The 18,464-nt window shown below is 44.0% G+C and overlaps 1 protein-coding gene across 1 annotated transcript in view; it reads left to right on the top strand.

Annotated features, from left to right (window-relative positions):
• The first annotated feature begins 141 nt into the window (after nt 1–141).
• The window catches only part of TFAM (transcription factor A, mitochondrial), a 33,735-nt gene continuing 15,412 nt past the window's right edge, over nt 142–18,464 (top strand). The window contains exons 1-4 of the mRNA XM_089692793.1: nt 142–290; nt 10,372–10,553; nt 15,010–15,080; nt 18,203–18,352. Of these exons, the coding sequence (XP_089548919.1) occupies nt 214–290; nt 10,372–10,553; nt 15,010–15,080; nt 18,203–18,352 (480 nt within the window). The 5' untranslated portion in view covers nt 142–213. The remainder of the gene's footprint in view (nt 291–10,371; nt 10,554–15,009; nt 15,081–18,202; nt 18,353–18,464) is intronic.

Here is an 18,464-nt window from a genome sequence, read left to right as displayed (position 1 = left end):
TCCGTTCTCACTCTACAGTTCCGCCACAGTCACTTAATAATTGAATATGGCATTTAGAAATACAGGTTTTATACGGCCGAGTGTACAATGCACAAGAGAAGCAGCAGAGAGATAACAAGAAATAGGTTCACTAGGGAGAAAACGGGAGGAAGTGACGTACAAGTGCCCGGCATGCCTTGCGGATGAGCGGGATCGGAGGCTCCTGTAGCAGTCATGGTTTCCCTGCTGTCTAGAGGTGTTGGGGTCCTTGTCAAGTCGCTGGTCGGGCTCAGCTGTGCACAAGCTGGAAGGTATCACATGTAGGCTGTGGGTGATGAGAACGGCACTCCATCTCCTGGCCTGTAGTGTCAGTGAGAGCTGTGGGACTACAAATCCCAGCATTCCCGGCGGGGATCCGGCTGTCACACACCATTTGCCTTCCAGCCATGCTGGGTCTATGTGCATGTCTCGGCCGAATGATGGCTTATGGATGTTATCCCTGCAGGAAATACATAGAGCCCTGATCTCCCTCTCCTGGAAGCGAATCCCTCCGTCCTCCTCCGCTGTCCTTCCCTGGAAGCGAATCCCTCCGTCCTCCTCCGCTGTCCTTCCCTGGAAGCGAATCCCTCCGTCCTCCTCCGCTGTCCTTCCCTGGAAGCGAATCCCTCCGTCCTCCTCCGCTGTCCTTCCCTGGAAGCGAATCCCTCTGTCCTCCTCCGCTGTCCTTCCCTGGAAGCGAATCCCTCTGTCCTCCACTTTCCTTCCCTGGAAGCGAATCCCTCTGTCCTCCTCCGCTATCCTTCCCTGGAACCGAATCCCTCTGTCCTCCTCCGCTGTCCTTCCCTGGAAGCGAATCCCTCTGTCCTCCTCCGCTGTCCTTCCCTGGAAGCGAATCCCTCTGTCCTCCTCCGCTGTCCTTCCCTGGAAGCGAATCCCTCTGTCCTCCTCCGCTGTCCTTCCCTGGAACCGAATCCCTCTGTCCTCCTCCTCTGTCCTTCCCTGGAACCGAATCCCTCTGTCCTCCTCCTCTGTCCTTCCCTGGAACCGAATCCCTCTGTCCTCCTCCTCTGTCCTTCCCTGGAACCGAATCCCTCTGTCCTCCTCCTCTGTCCTTCCCTGGAACCGAATCCCTCTGTCCTCCTCCTCTGTCCTTCCCTGGAACCGAATCCCTCTGTCCTCCTCCTCTGTCCTTCCCTGGAACCAAATCCCTCTGTCCTCCTCCTCTGTCCTTCCCTGGAAGCGAATCCCTCTGTCCTTCCCTGGAAGCGAATCCCTCTGTCCTTCAACTGGAAGCGAATCCCTCTGTCCTTCCCTGGAAGCGAATCCCTCTGTCCTTCCCTGGAAGCGAATCCCTCTGTCCTTCCCTGGAAGCGAATCCCTCTGTCCTTCCCTGGAAGCGAATCCCTCTGTCCTTCCCTGGAAGCGAATCCCTCTGTCCTTCCCTGGAAGCGAATCCCTCTGTCCTTCCCTGGAAGCGAATCCCTCTGTCCTTCCCTGGAAGCGAATCCCTCTGTCCTTCCCTGGAAGCGAATCCCTCTGTCCTTCCCTGGAAGCGAATCCCTCTGTCCTCCTCCTCTGTCCTTCCCTGGAAGCGAATCCCTCTGTCTTTCCCTGGAAGCGAATCCCTCTGTCCTTCCCTGGAAGCGAATCCCTCTGTCCTTCCCTGGAAGCGAATCCCTCTGTCCTTCCCTGGAAGCGAATCCCTCTGTCCTTCCCTGGAAGCGAATCCCTCTGTCCTTCCCTGGATCCGAATCCCTCTGTCCTCCTCCGCTGTCCTTCCATGGAAGCGAATCCCTCTGTCCTCCTCCGCTGTCCTTCCCTGGAAGCGAATCCCTCTGTCCTCCGCTGTCCTTCCCTGGAAGCGAATCCCTCTGTCCTCCGCTGTCCTTCCCTGGAAGCGAATCCCTCTGTCCTCCGCTGTCCTTCCCTTGAAGCGAATCCCTCTGTCCTCCTCCGCTTTCCTTCCCTGGAAGCGAATCCCTCTGTCCTCCTCCGCTGTCCTTCCCTGGAACCGAATCCCTCTGTCCTTCGCTGGAAGCGAATCCCTCTGTCCTTCTCCGCTGTTCTTCCCTGGAAGCGAATCCCTCTGTCCTTCTCCGCTGTCCTTCCCTGGATCCGAATCCCTCTGTCCTCCTTCGCTGTCCTTCCCTGGATCCGAATCCCTCTGTCCTCCTTCGCTGTCCTTCCCTGGATCCGAATCCCGCTGTCCTTCCCTGGATCCGAATCCCGCTGTCCTTTCCTGGATCCGAATCCCGCTGTCCTCCTCCGCTGTCCTTCCCTGGATCCGAATCCCTCTGTCCTCCTCCGCTGTCCTTCCCTGGATCCGAATCCCTCTGTCCTTCCCTGGATCCGAATCCCTCTGTCCTTCCCTGGATCCGAATCCCTCTGTCCTTCCCTGGATCCGAATCCCATTGTCCTCCTCCTCTGTTCTTCCCTGGAAACGAATCCCTCCGCCATCCTCCGCTGTCCTTCCCTGGAAACGAATCCCTCCGCCCTCCTCCGCTATCCTTCCCTGGATCCGAATCCCTCCGTCCTCCTCCGCTGTCCTTCCCTGGATCCGAATCCCTCCGTCCTCCTCCGCTGTCCTTCCCTGGATCCGAATCCCTCCGTCCTCCTCCGCTGTCCTTCCCTGGATCCGAATCCCTCCGTCCTCCTCCGCTGTCCTTCCCTGGATCCGAATCCCTCCGTCCTCCTCCTCTGTCCTTCCCTGGATCCGAATCCCTCTGTTCTCCTCCGCTGCTAATACCGAATCCCGCTGTCCCTCCCTGGAAGCGAATCCCGCTGTCCCTCCCTGGAAGCGAATCCCGCTGTCCTTCTCCTGGAACCGAATCCTTCTGTCCTCCCCCTTGTAACGATTGTGCGCAATAAGGACATGGAACCAGTACGCGACAGCCATTTTTGTTTTTCATGAGCAATGATATTCCTCCCCTCACTCTTCCTGAAAACTGTGCAATTTGTAGCTGTAACTTTTAACAAACTTCAAAAGAACCTCTTATCTTAATTAAAACACAGATCTGACCAGGCTATAAACAGATAATTAATCTTGGCTGGATGTCTGTTTCCACTAACCATGGAAAACACTTTCCTCTGCCCAATTGTAAAACAATAATGCAGTCACACATGAAGGCTCTAGGAATTCAGAGTGTGCCATAAAACATCTATTCCACCTGTAACAATTCCACATACAGTTCATAAAATTCAACAGGAACAGGACACATTAATATTAGGTATATATTTGAATGAGGAATATCATACCGAACAAATCAAGGTCATACATGACTATGTTAGCACATACGAAAGGGAAGAAAGCAGTCTCTTGCCTCCTGGGTGACTAGGTACACTGTGTTTGGTATCCCTGGGTTCAAAATGTGATTCTGAATATTAATCTTCCAGTTGCTAGAATACCACCAGCACATATTGGAGGTTATTAATATTAGTGTAAAATTGTAGTTGGGACTTGGTCATAAATTTGATGACCTCCTAGCACCCATCCCTTAAACTGTATTATTGGTCAATGTATACAATTAAAACTTCAGCTCATAAACAACCAACCTCCTGTGTACACTAGTGCTGCTGACACATGTGTTTCCACATACATACATAGTGATATATTAGTGCCACGTATATATCTCCATATACTGTATCCAGTCTACAGAGTGCATCAAAAAACATGTAACTTAAACACTTGTGAATGTAATAATGACCACAGCATATAGTCCTTTATATGTGATATTATCCGTGCATATATTAAAAAAAAAAAAACTTTGTGCCAGACAGGTGCTCCTTTTTCCTTGTGTCCATGTATATTTTTAGATGTGCTTCTCCATCAGGAGACATACAGTTATACTCTCACCTCCTTCTATGACCCAAATTGCATAGGTCAAATAGCGCTTTTCCCTTTAACCCGGGTAGGTATAATGTATCGCTAGCTCCACTATCCCCCTCACTCTGCTGCAGATGATCTCGCCTCCTTCTTTATCCCACATATCCTCCGCATATGTAAACAAACGCTTGACATAGTGTAGTACTCAAATACTGTGTAATTTAAAATAACAAAGTGCACTCACATTTAAAAGTGTCCTGCTGGGACACCACAGTAAAAACGCCTGTCAAATATTAACACCAATGCATTCAAGGAAATTCCAAGATGGCAGCTTGTAAACTTCTGGTTTTGCAGCTTGACATAATCGGCCCCCCCTACGCGTTACGTCACATCACATGACTTCCTCAGGAGTCACCTTAAAGGGAAAAGCGCTATTTGACCTATGCAATTTGGGTCATAGAAGGAGGTAAGAGTATAACTATGTCTCTGGTGGAGGAGCACATCTAAGAATTTATGTGGACTCAAGGAAAAAGGAGCACCTGTCTGGCACAAAGTTGTGTTTTGTTTTTTTTTAATATATATATGCACGGATAATATCACATATGAAGGACTATAGGTTGTGGTCATTATTACATTCACAAGTGTTTAAGTTACATGTTTTTTGATGCACTAAGTAGATTGTGTACAGTATATGGAGAGATATGCGCGGCACTAATATAAGATATCACGTATTATTGGTCTCGGGCGACACCCCTTTTGATACCCTATTATTATTATTATTATTATTATTATACAGTATTTATAAAGCGCCAATAGTTCGCTCAGCGCTGTACATTATAAAGGGGGACAGAACATGTGACAGAACAATACCAATACAATGCAAAACATGAGGGGATCGAGGGCCCTGCTCTTTCAAGCTTACAATCTAGGAGGGAGGGGATGGTGGCACAGGAGGAGATAGCTGTGGGGGATGGAGTGGTAGGAAGAGTGGAGGAGGTCGGCAAGTTAGCAGGGGGCGGGGTAGGCTTCCCTGAAGAGATGGGTTTTCAGGGTGCGCCTAAAGGAGAGGAGAGTAGGTGATAATCTGATGGGTTGGGGCAGGGAGTTCCAGAGGATGGGTGACACCCTGGAGAAGTCCTGGAGGCGGGCATGGGAGGAGGAGACCAGGGAACTAGAGAGAAGGAGGTCTTGTGAGGAGCGGAGTGTGCGTGTTGGGCGGTACTTGGATATTAGGTCAGAGATGTAGTTCGGGGCAGTATGGTGGACAGCTTTGTACGTCAGCGTTAGGATTTTGAATTTGATCCGTTGCGCAATCGGAAGCCAGTGGAGGGATTGGCAGAGGGGGGTGGCGGAAACGGAGCGGTTGGAAAGGTGAATGAGTCTGGCAGCCGTATTCAGGATGGACTGAAGCGGGGATAGCCAGCAGCGAGGCAGGCCAGTGAGGAGGGAGTTGCAGTAGTCGAGTCGTGATATGATGAGGGAGTGGATGAGCTGTTTAGTGGTTTCTGGAGTTAGGAACGTGCAGATTTTGGCGAAGTTGCGGAGGTGGAGTCTGCACGAGTTTGTTAAAGAGTGGACTTGGGGCTGGAAGGATAGGTTGGAGTCCAAAATGACACCAAGTACTCTGGCCTGCAGGGCGGGTTTGATGGTGGCGTTGTTGGACATGATGGAGAAGTCAATGGGGGGTGGTGTCCGGGCTGGAGGGAAGACAAGAAACTCGGTTTTGGAGAGGTTCAGTTTAAGGAAGTGGAGCGACATCCAGTCTGATATGTCGCTCAACAGGTGTGTGATTCGGGTGGAGACCGAGGGGGTGAGGTGGGGGGTTGAGAGATAGATTTGTGTGTCGTCGGCATAGAGGTGGTAGTTGAAGCCGTGAGAGTGTATGAGTTGGCCAAGGGAGGAGGTGTAGATGGAGAAGAGAAGGGGCCCGAGGACAGAGCCTTGAGGGACTCCAACAGAGAGGGGGAGTGAGAGGGAGGTGGTGGCATTATAGGTAACGCTGAAAGAGCGTTGTGACAGGTAGGATGAGAGCCAGGAGAGAGCAGAATCTCTGAGGCCGAGGGAGTGTAGTTTTTTGAGGAGGAGGGGGTGGTCGACTGTGTCGAAGGCCGCAGAGAGGTCAAGGAGTAGGAGCACTGAATAGTGGCCATTAGCTTTGGCGGTTAGCAGGTCGTTGGAGAGTTTGAGTAAGGCAGTTTCGGTGGAGTGTAGGGGACGGAAGCCGGACTGTAGGGGATCGAGGAGGTTGTTGTCGTTGAGGTGAGATACCCTAGAAAAGGGACTGACCAGATCTAGTAAGAGCTCTCGTTTAACATCAACCAAGGAACATCTTAATGGACTTGAGAGCCATGGCAACATTTTTGCTCAGACAATTGGACTCTGCTAAAACCAGGACTTTGCAAGTAACTTCTTTCTTTTATTCTTAACTTCTTTCTTTTATTCGTCTGTTGTATTATTATTCTATTCATTTCTTTGTAACATCCCTTTCTGGAAATATTTTAATTGCACCATTTCTTTTCTAAGGCTTTTATACATGATTGTGCTGTTCCGGGTAGGGGGCACGGGCCCTACCCGCGTTGCCATTTGTGGGTTCAGCTGTCAATCACTGGGTCCCAGACGATGATTGCTGAGCTTCTCTGACAGGTGGGAGAACTGTTTATACACCTTACAGTTCTGTCCCGTCAGCTCGTGCACACTGCTTTGCATGGCTGTGCATAGCACTGCCATGCAAAGCAGTGTGCTTACAGTGAAGCACTAACACAGGACACAATGTAAAGTCGGCACACAGTTAACTCTTTGATCACCCCACATGTTAACTTCCTGCCTAGTGCCATTAGTACAGTGTCAGTGCTTTTATTAGCACTGATCACTGTATTGGTGTCTCTGGGGATGTCAGTGACACCAAGTCAGTTCCCCCCAATGCCAGAATGCCCGCCGCAGTCCCACTATAAGTCGCTGATCACCACCATTACCAGTAAAAATAAAAACACAAAAATCCCAGTATATATACCGCCATTTGTAGACGCTATAACTTTTACTTAAACCAATTCATTTACATGTATTGGGATTTGTTTTAGCAAAGACATGTAACAGAATAAATTTTGGCCTAAATTTATGACAAAATTTTATTTTTTTTAAAAATGTTTACTGGACATAATAGCAAAAATTCAAAAATATAGTTTTTTGTTTCTCAAAATGAAAAACCCACAGGCGATCAAATACCAGCAAAAGAAATTTCTATTCTTGGGAAAAAAAGAGACGTAAATTTCCTTTGAGTGCAACGTTGCATGACCGCGCAATTGTCAGTTAAAGTAAGGCATCGCCGTATTGCAGAAAACGGCCTGGTCAGGAAGGGGGGTAAATCCTCTGGAGGGTAAGCGGTTAATGTGCCCTATAAACTGTACAACTCAATTGAAAAACTGAAATCTTTTTTTTTTTTTTGGGGGGGGGGGTGAGTAAACATAAAAAACTAAAATAATGTGGTTGCATAAGTGTGCACACCCTGTTATAACTGGGGATGTAGCTGTGTTCAGAATTAAGCAACCACATTCAAAATCATGTTAATTAGGAGTCAGTTCCGGGCCTTATTATTTAAAGTGCCTCTGATTAACCCCAAATAAAGTTCAGCTGTTCTAGTATGTCTTTCCTGACAGTTTCTTAGTTGCATCCTACAGCAAAAGCCATGGTCCGCAGAGAGCTTCCAAAGCATCAGAGGCATTGTTGAAAGCGATTAGTCAGGAAAAGGGTACAAAAGAATTTCCATGGCATTAGATATACCATGGAACAGAGTGAAGTCAGTCATCATCAAGTGGAGAAAATATGGCACAACAGTGACATCACGAAGAACTGGATGTCCCTCCAAAATTGATGAAAAGACGAGAAGAAAACTGGTCTGGGAAGCTGCCAAGAGGCCTACAGCAACATTAAAGGAGCTGCAGGAATATCTGGCAAGTACTGGCTGTGTGGTACATGTGACAACAATCTCCCGTATTCTTCATATGTCTGGGCTATGGGGTAGAGTGGCAAGATGGAAGCTTTTTCTTACAAAGAAAACATCCAAGTCTGACTAAATTTTGGAAAAACACATCTGAAGTCTCCCAAAAGCATGTGGGAAAATGTGTTATAGTCTGATGAAACCAAGGTTGAATTTTTTGGCCATAATTCCAAAAGATATGTTTGGTGCAAAAACAACACTGCACATCACCAAAAGAACACCATACCCACAGTGAAGCATGGTGGTGGCAGCATCATGCTTTGGGGCTGTTTTTCTTCTGCTGGAACTGGGGCCTTAGTCAAGGTAGAGGGAATTATGAACAGTTCCAAATACCAGTCAATATTGGCACAAAACCTTCAGGCTTCTGCTAGAAAGCTGAACATGTAGAGGAACTTCATCTTTCAGCATGAAAACGACCCAAAGCATACATTCAAATCAACAAAGGAATGGATTCACCAGAAGAAGATTAAAGTTTTGGAATGGCCCAGCCAGAGCCCAGACCTGAATCTGATGGAAAATCTGTGGGGTGATCTGAAGAGGGCTGTGTACAGGAGATGCAAAAACACTTCAAATCTGTCAGATTGCGAGGGCAAGGAAGAGTGGGCAAATATTGCCAAGTCAAGATGTGCCATGCTGAGAGACTCATACCCAAAAAGACTGAGTGCTGGAATCAAATCAAAACGTGCTTCAACAAAGTATTAGTTTAAGGGTGTGCACACTTATGCAATCATATTATTTTAGTTTTTTATTTTTACTTCCCTCCACCTAAAAGATTTCAGTTTGTTGTTCAACTGAGTCGTACAGTTTATAGGCTACATTAAAGGTGGAAAAGGATCTGAAATGATTTATGATGTGTGTGTGTATATATAAATCTATATGTAGGTAGATATATACAGTATCTCACAGAAGTGAGTACACCCCTCACATTTTTGTTAATATTTTATTCTATCTTTTCATGATAGAACAACACTGAAGAAATGACACTTTGTTACAATGTAAAGTAGTGAATGTACAGCTTGTATAACAGTGTAAATTTTCTGTCCCCTCAAGCGGTACACTCACTACTTTACATTGTAGCAACGTGTAATTTCTTCAGTGTTGTCATATGAAAAGATAGAATAAAATATTTACAAAAATGTGAGGGGCGTACTCGCTTCTGGGAGATACTGTGTATGTAAATATATATATTTTAAATGTGTGTATATTATATATAATTTGACGGTGCTATATAAGTACCTGTAATAAATAAATAATATCCATCTTTGGTGCCTATAGTGGTAGGATGATAAGCGGTATATCATTTGGAGGAAATCACACCTTCCTTACAGCCAACTGTATTTCTGTTATTGCTTTAGGGTTTCTTTAGCCTTAGAAGATAAATTAAATGGATAATTTCACAAGAAGTGCCCCAACGTTTTTGTATGAACCCTAGTGTAGTCACAGACATTACCCAGGTCCCTGTAAAAAACTGTCAATTAATCCTCATGAATTTTAAATAATATACATAAAAGTCTACGATGGTTAAAAAGAAGAGATTTAAAATAAACATGCTATTTGGGGGGGGGGGGTTATATGTTATATGCTTGGGTGTAACTTTAATTTTTCAAAAAAAAAAGAAAATTTTTTTTACATAATTTTTTTTTTTTTTTTTTCATCACAGAGGGGACAAAAAGTCTTCTATGTGATGGTTTTTGGTGACAGGTTCTCTTTATTGAGTCACCTTTGGTCTGAAAGACCATGCATGTCTCTCCTGTACTCGATATAATGCAGTGCATATCGCATTGCATTACATTCTTTCCCGGCCTTGCTGGGCGGGAATCTGTCAGCGGGGACCCAGAAGTGATATCACATCACTTCTGGGTCAGGACAAGGAGGGGAGTGGATGTGTCCATTCTCTTCCCTCTGCTATACCCGCCGGCAGCCACTGACTGGTCCTGGGCCAGCAGATGGGCAAGTGGAACCCTGGAGACATAGTGGGCAGGGGGGGGAGTTTGTGGAGGCTGGCACCATAATGGGCTGTATGGAAGCAATCGGACGACAGCTCTGCCGCCCAGATGCTTCCACCTGAGAGATGAGCCCTGCTGCTTGCCCGGCTAAAGGCAATTAAAACTACCTGCCCGGTGCTCGGAACTACATGTCCTAGGCATTGAGCGATATGAACTTAACATCCCGGAGTCTGTGAGAAGCAAAGCTCCTAATTCTGTCTGAAAAGTAGCTCATCTACTTTTTTGAGTGACAGGTGTTTTCAAGCGACAGACCACTCAGATGTCAGCAAGGGCTTTTTGAAAACAATAGGTTTTTGCTTGTTGAGGGTTTTTGAGCTACTGTTTTGTGGATACATTTGAAATGAACTTACCGTATATATGTTTGTGTTCCCTACTGATAGATGTATTTGGTGGCTTAGTGAAAATATAATTTCTTTGGTATAAGTCTGTGATTATGGATAAATATTTTTTTTTCCCCCTAGTTAAAATGTAGCTAGTTTGACTTGTAACAATCTCTCTCATCACCAATATGCTTTAGTACTAGACATATTTTATTCAAAGTTACATTTGTAACCGTGTCCTCCTTCCAGGTGCAGCAGTCTTCCTAGTGCGTTATCAGCTGTGCAGTGTACGACAGCAAGGTGGTTCTCGAAAAATCCAGTCTTACCTGACTTACCAAAAGCTCCACTGAAGGAACCCCCAAAAGCTCCTCTGTCATCTTTTTTTCGCTTTTTACGTCACCAGCGACCACTACTGAGTCGGAAGTACCCAGGTAAATTCTTGGATATGGTTTTAACAGAAATATCTAATTTGTGTATTTCCCACAATGCACAGGTGACACATATACAAATTTGTATCAGAATTAACCTTCCAAGAGTTTAACTCCAGTAAACTAATTGGTTGCTATGAGTTGTGGAACTTTACCCGTTACCATTGTGTTCATCTTTGCCCACCAGTCTCTTCCTCCTTATTGGTAGGTTGAGATCTGGGCTCACTCCATTTTTCAGTGCCTGGAGAAGGCCACTTTTGTGTGGTGACTTCTTTTGTGGCCTGGCCTGGCCTGGCCTGGTTTGGATCCTTCCTGTCAGCAATGCTTGAGCAGTGAATAGATGTTTGTCAGGGAATTGGGAAGATCGCTGGGTCGATCGAATCCGCACATGCTTAGAGTCCTGACAAAACGTACAGGCAGGCGGGCACTAGGACCCAGACGCGCCTGTCACCAATGACGGCACCAGGCAAGCATTAGGACCCAGGAGTGCCTGTCAGGAGTTGGGCTGGCTATTTAAACCCAGCTCTTGCAATGCTCAAGTGCCGTATGGTCTTTCCTGTGAGTTTACTTTGCTGCTGACCCTGCCTGATCCTGATCTGCTGACTTCTCCTGCTCTGACCCCTGTCTTGCCTGACCATTCTCCTGCCTGCTCCTGCACTTTTGATCTCCTGTTGCCAAACCCGGACCGTGACCCGTTTATTCTTCTGCCTGCTGTTTTGTACCGACCTGCTCAGCTGTTACCGACCCAGCCTGTCTGACCTCGCTTACTCTACCTCCTCACATCAGACTCTCACCTGCTGCGTACCACCGACAGGTGCCTCTTCCACAGCTGGTTGCACCCAGGGGTCGCAACCTGGTCTCAGCTTGCTCCAAGTCCATCCCCACCATCAGGGGCTCAGGTGAACAAGCAAGTCGGAACTTAGATTCCGCGCCCTGGGGAATTCTGGTCTGTGGGCCGCTAGAGGCTACCACCGGCTGGTCCCTAACAATGTTGCTGCCTGGGGATGTGCCAGGCTAGATCTGTTGTTTGTAAGCTGCTCAAGCCCAGGGGGAATGGTCAGGGATGCTGGTGCCTCTGCTTGCCAAGCTTCCTGAAAGCGTTGGTGTGAACTCTGGAAGAACATTTTGCAGTTCTCCTCCATTGACCCTCTGCTGTGTTCGGAGGGCAGACAGCAGCTTTGGCAGTGACTGGGACCAGTGAAATACGTATTTACCGGTAAGTATGGAGTTGACTTTTTATCTCACTACTGCCTGGTTGTGTAGTTTGCTGTCACTGCACATTTCTCCTCAGAGTTCTCTAGGACCTGTCAGTAACACGGGGGATTCTTGTTGTTAGTGGTCTTCATGTGTCCTGGCATGATTGCCCTTATTTTATTGTTGGCATGTGCTCCTTGTTCAGAGCTTGAAGGGTTGAGCTTCATGAGAAACCTGTTTTAGCTCTCTGCTAACCCTAAGGAATATATAATGGGCAATTTTGAGGTACAGTGTGTCCAACCCTTCGGTCAACTTGTTGATGGTTCTTGATTATGATGGCAGATTTACAGTAACTTCTATTACAGTATTAAGAAGGAATTGTCCTCTATTTTTCCAGCCATCTTCATTGCTAATCTAAAACTTTTTTGTCAACCTTAAAGGCACTGTTTTTCACCTGCATGTAATTTGTTGCCCAGTACACACAGCCCAGTAGAGTAAATCTTCACATTCCCATGTCAGTAGTTTCTGTAGAAACAGGAGATATCTGGCATGGCACTGCACAAGTTAAAGTGGTTGTGAACCCTTGAAACAAATCCTCCTACATACGTTGTACCTGTTTATCACCAGTCTTCTCTTTACATCTATTCAAAGTCCAGAATAAATACAGCTTTTTGAGTGTTCGGGAAAAAAGGTGTCAGAGAGCTAAAGTTATACTTTGCAGAGCTCAGTGAAGAGAGTTCTGAAAGCTGATTGGAGGGAAGGGATACACCCCCTCCACACAGCTCCCAGGAACAAAGCTGAGGTTATCATTCAGCTGGAGCTTCCTCCACTGTCACCATTTTTCTCTTGGTGTCAGGGAAATTTGTGTCAGAGGTGAATCATGCTGATAGCAGAGGAACAAAGCAGCAGATAGAAATGACACATTGTGCTCTTTAATGAGACAAGTACATACTATAGCGGGATATAGTTAATCTGGCTAAAAAAAAAAGACAAAAGTCCATCCAGTTCAACCATCAAATATATATATATATATATATATATATATATATATATATATATATATATATATATATATATATATATATATATATATATATATATATATATATATGCTTTCTTCAGATTTCATATCTGAGGTTTACAGCCACTTTAATGCATGACCTCTGTCTATAATATGAGAACTTACATTTCCTGTGAAGAAACAACAAATCCCACACAATCTGGGTTTCTCAGTCTACTGTTTGTGCAGGTGAGAGCTACACAGTAGTTAGATCAGACACAGATGCAAGCAGGTAGAGAATGCAGACACACAGAGAGCTCACATGCAGCCAGAAGATGTTTGATTTTTGCATTAGCACTTCTACACTTGTGATGTGACACAGAGTGGAAGTCAAGGCATGTATTGGATAATATGTGACCCAGAACAGAAAATTGTCCTGTCCTCTTGGCTGAAAAGGACAAGTTAGTTGAAGCAATATATGGACATGGGGGAATCGATCAGCCATGACACTTCAAACTGTAGCCACAAAATGTCAGCCCATCATTACAAGGTAATGCAAACAAACAGAACAGGGAATATTACTACACTAATACCTAGTTGAAAGTGTACAGATCCTTTATTCTGTGCCAGTATTCACTTCAGCCTCTTCACAGGTTTTTATCTAACAAGTCTGCCTAAGAGGTTTTTTTTGCCAGGTATGTTTATTGATTCTAGTGTCTCTCAGACCGGCTGTCCTAACTAGGATGAACAACAGGATGTGTGAGCTAAATATGTTCCTAACTGAAGAAACTGCACTAAGTCGAGGCTCCTGAGTGAGCTATTACTTTTAAACATGCTGTGGGGCATGTCCAATCCTGTCCAATCCTGGGTTAGATCAGGCCATCTCCTGATCTGAGCTACAGAGAGTCACAATTGAGACAGTAATAAACTGTGTGTTCAAGGACTAAGAGCCTAACAAGAAGACTGAGAGAAAAAACAGTATAGGAGGCTGTTTAGAACTTAAATTACATCTCTATCTGCTCACAGCTAGATAAATAGTATAAGTTGAATAGCCAGGATGCTGGTAATTATTTGCACCAATTGGACAAGCTCCTAATAAACACCACACTGAGCATGTGCAGAGTGACTGCACATGATTAGGACATAAGAGGGGGCACTGGAAGAAGAAGATCACAGAAGTCAGGATCAAACAGCTTTTTTACACAATGCAGAGGATTAAACCCTTAGGTTCACAGTGAGTATAGCAAGCATGCTTTACTGCATATACAGATTGATTATACTGTTGTCGGTTTAGTAACACTTGAAAGTGCTTGTAAACCTTCAGACATGGAAAATGAACAAAGCATAACCCTCTGTGTACTTGTCTCAATCTAGAGCACTACGTGTCATTTCTGTCTGCTGCCTCTTTCCTCTATCGGCATGAATCAATTCTGATGAGTTTTCCTGACACCAAGAGAAAAATGGTGACCAGGAGGGCATAGCCTGTGGTTGACTGCCTCAGTTTTTTTTCTTGTGAGCTGTGTGGAGGGGGTGTGTCCCTTCCCTCCAATTAGATCTCAGAGTTCTCACTGATGCAACGTCAACTCCCCGCCCCCTGCTTTTCATAGCTGAGAGTTCTTGAGTAATTTCTGAACTTTGAATAGATGTAGGGGACAGACAGCTGTAGATAAACAGGTACAACATGTGTCGGAGTATTTTTCATTTCTGTGTATCACCTGAGGCAAGTCACTTCACTGGGTATATGTAGGGGTTTACAACCACTTTAAGGACTTTCAGAAAAAAACAGCCTGTAGGATCTAGTGATACCTTACTCGCAGTTTACTTGTCCTTTTTCCATGCCGCCATCTAGGAGCCAGGTTTCACTCCCTAACTTTGAAACCCGGCCCCTCGTGATGTGCAGTAATGCTCTGTAAGTGTGAAATCTTGTGATACGCAGGATTTTGGCATTCTCTAGCCGGTAGGCCTTGTAATTTGTGATCGGGCTATCCCAGGATGTTGCAGGTGACCTGAAGAATCCCTTTTTTCTGGGCAAGAATTGTGGAAGTAGAATGTGAAATATTGGGTATTTACTAAAGTAAAAATATGACATTTACATGCAGTTGTATAGGAGGTGGGGGGAGAAAGTGACTGAAAAACAGTTTGGAGAAAGGTGAAAAGTCCACTCTAATGTTGTAAAAGGGTTTTCTGCAAAGATTTGTATATTTATTTTTGCACGTTTGTGGTATTTTTAAGCTTGTTCAATATATGTGTTTCTATTTTTTATAGAGGCGTCAGTCACTGAACTTGTCAAGATTATTGGAAGTGAATGGAGAGCACTTCCAGAAGCTGAAAAACAAGTAAGCTTTATACTAAACATTAAATAATAAATATATGTGAAATAAATCCTTATAAAATTTGAGTCATGGCATTGGCTGAGGCAGGTTGATGATGTCAACAGGTATAGATGAATCAGAGTGACTTGCGAGCCACAGGTGTGATAATTACTAGAGGATCGCAAACATGAAACACATAACTACAACTGTGTTGGAAATATCTACAAATATATGTTGCGCTCCTAAATACTTCACAATAAATAATAATTAAATTATTACCATTCAATTAATTCAAATTATGATACAAATAACTAATAAAAGTGTATAAATACCAAAAAATATTTAAATAGATAATTTCAACTAATCAATCTCCTCCAAATAAATATCAAAATAATTCCACATGAAATACTCCTCTAAAAAAATATTTTGCCAAGTGCTCATAAATCATCTATTAGTGACATGATGTACTTACTAATACCCTCAATTTCATTTATATTCATAATACCCTCATTTAATATAATAAAAATAATAAACCAACTAATAACCCTCAACTAAAACGCATTTAAATGATCCCCCATAAATAAAAATAACCAAATGCTCATAAATAATTAGTAGTGATTAGTATGAATCCAAATATCATCAAAATAATAGTCCCATTGAATAAACAATTGTTTATATATAGTGACTTGGTGCTTGTTGTTCTTCAATTTGTGACTTTTGTGAATCCTTCAAATAGTGAAGATGTGCGCTCACCTCCTTTGATGCCTGCAATTAGGGTATACACGCTTTCGGTTCACTTTCCCAGGAACCTGCTGGACATATACTTTTGCTGGTAAAATTGGGAGATCCTTCCTTTAGGAGTAATGGATGTATCCTCTGGTGGCTGATTATCCCCTCAGGGATTACACACTCCTTTTGTTATCTCAGACCTCCTAATTATCCTCTCCTTGTGTTACTCCGCATGCAGGAAGAAATAGAGGACATAGTGCTTTACCTTTTAAAACATTTTATTCCCACCATCCAAGTATTAAACTCACATTAGACAGGTTTAAATAACGCAATATCCCATTGGAAATCCTCTGCTGGCCTCTGAGTCATACACCTGCCGTCTATCGTGTTGTGCAGCTCCTCTCCGAGTGATGACGTAGCCCCTCCCCTACGCGTTACGCCTCCAATCACGTGGCTTCATCAGGGGGTTGTGATAGCACAAGTTATCGGTTAATTACCGGTTAATTCTACCAGTTAATTCTCAGCAGTATCGTACATCTTTAGGAAATTCCTTCGAGGACAGTGAGGTGCACATTTTGGACAGAGTGGGCTTGACTACCTCAACATTAGCAAAATGTTGAGGCAGTCAAGAAAATCAACATCAGAAAGAAGAACATAGAACAAATAAAAAAAAAGGTAACATACAAATAAGTCATTTTTTCTTTTTACAAAAATATATTAAAGCTAAGGAGGAAAATCCATCCCAATGATTAAAAGCATATATACAGTGGATATAAAAAGTCTACACACCCCTGTTAAAATGTCAGGTTTCTGTGATGTAAAAAGAGACAAAGATAAATAATTTCAGAGTTTTTTCTAACTTTAATGTAACCTATAAACTGTACAAGTTGAACAACAAACTGAAATCTTTTATGTGGAGGGAAGTAATAATAAAAAACTAAAATAATATGGCTGTATAAGTGTGCACACCATTAAACTAATACTTTGTTGAAGCACCTTTTGATTTGATTCCAGCACTCAGTCTTTTTGGGTATGAGTCTATCAGCATGGTACATCTTGACTTGGCAATATTTGTCCACCCTTCCTTGCAAAAAACACTCCAAATCTGTCAGATTGGGAGGGCATCTCCTGTTCACAGCCCTCCGCAGATAACCCCACAGATTTTTGATCAGATACAGGTCTTGGCTCTGGCTGGGCCATTCTAAAACTTTAATCTTCTTCTGGTGAAGCCATTCCTTTGTTGATTTGGATGTATGCATTGGGTTGTTCTCATGCTGAAATATGAAGTTCCTCTTCATGTTCAGCTTTCTATCAGAAGGTTTTGTACCAATATTGACTGGTATTTGGAACTGTTCATAATTCCCTCTACCTTGACTAAGGCCCCAGTTCCATCTGAAGAAAAATAGCCCCAAAGCATGATGCTGCCACCACCATGCTTCACTGTGGGTATGGTGTTCTTTTGGTGATGTGCAGTGTTGTTTTTGCACCAAACATATCTTTTGGAATTATGGCCAAAAAGTTCAACCTTGGTTTCATCAGACTATAACACATTTTCCCACATGCTTTTGGGAGACTTCAGATGTGTTTTTGCAAAATTTAGCTGGGCTAGGATGGTTTTCTTCATAAAAAAAGGCTTCCGTCTTGCCACTCTACCCCATAGCCCAGACATATGAAGAATACAGAAGATTGTTGTCATATGTGCCACACAGCCAGTACTTGCCAGATATTCGTGCAGCTCCTTTAATATTGCTGTAGGCCTTTTGGTAGCCTCCCAGACCAGTTTTCTTCTCGTCTCTTCGCCAATTTTGGAGGAATGTCCAGTTCTTGGTAATGTCACTGTTGCACCATATTTTCTCCACTTGATGATGACTCTGTTCCATGGTATATCTAATGCCTTGGAAATTCTTTTGTACCCTTCTCCTGACTGATACCTTTTAACAATGAGATCCCTCTGATGCTTTAGAAGCTCTGTGTGGACCATGGCTTTTCCTGTAGGATGCAACTAAGAAAATGTCAGGAAAGACCTACTAGAACAGCTGAACTTTATTTGGGGTTAATCAGAGGCACTTTATATGATGGCAGGTGTGTACTTACTCCTATTTACATGATTTTGAATGTGATTGCCTAATTCTGAACACAGCTACATCCCCAGTTTTAAGAGGGTGTGCACACTTATGAAACCACATTATTTTTGTTTTTTATGTTTATTTCCCCCCAAAAGATTTCAGTTTGTTTTTCAATTGAGTTGTACAGTTTTATAGGTCACATTTAAAGGTGAAAAAGTTCTGAAGTTATCCACTGTATGAAGCAGATATACTGTAGCTACTCCATGAATCAAAGCAAGCTATGCTCCTGCACTACTGTACATGTCAGTGAGTAGACAATGATAATTTACTATTTTTTTTTCTTATTGCCAGGTATATGTAGATGCTGCAAGGGTTGATATTATGAAATACAGAGAACTTTATAAACACTACAAAGAGAGTCTTGATCCTCTGGACCTGTCAGTACTGCAACAGCAAAGGAAGAAGAAGTTGGAAAGGAGAAAACTGAAGAGACAGAAAATGGTAAGTTTTAAATGTTGCATGAAATCAGTAACAAGTGTAAGCTGATCATACCTTAGAGTCGTTCTAAAGGCTCTCTGTGTGTAGCAGCCCCCCCCCCCCCCCCCAACACTTA

This window comes from Staurois parvus, unplaced genomic scaffold (assembly GCF_062004578.1).
Source record: "Staurois parvus isolate SC_StPar_1 unplaced genomic scaffold, SC_StPar_1.0 ptg000604l, whole genome shotgun sequence".
NCBI classification, from domain to species: Eukaryota; Metazoa; Chordata; class Amphibia; order Anura; family Ranidae; genus Staurois; species Staurois parvus.
The sequence above is the reverse complement of the archived record's forward strand: the minus strand, read 5'-3'. Positions and strand labels throughout refer to the sequence as shown.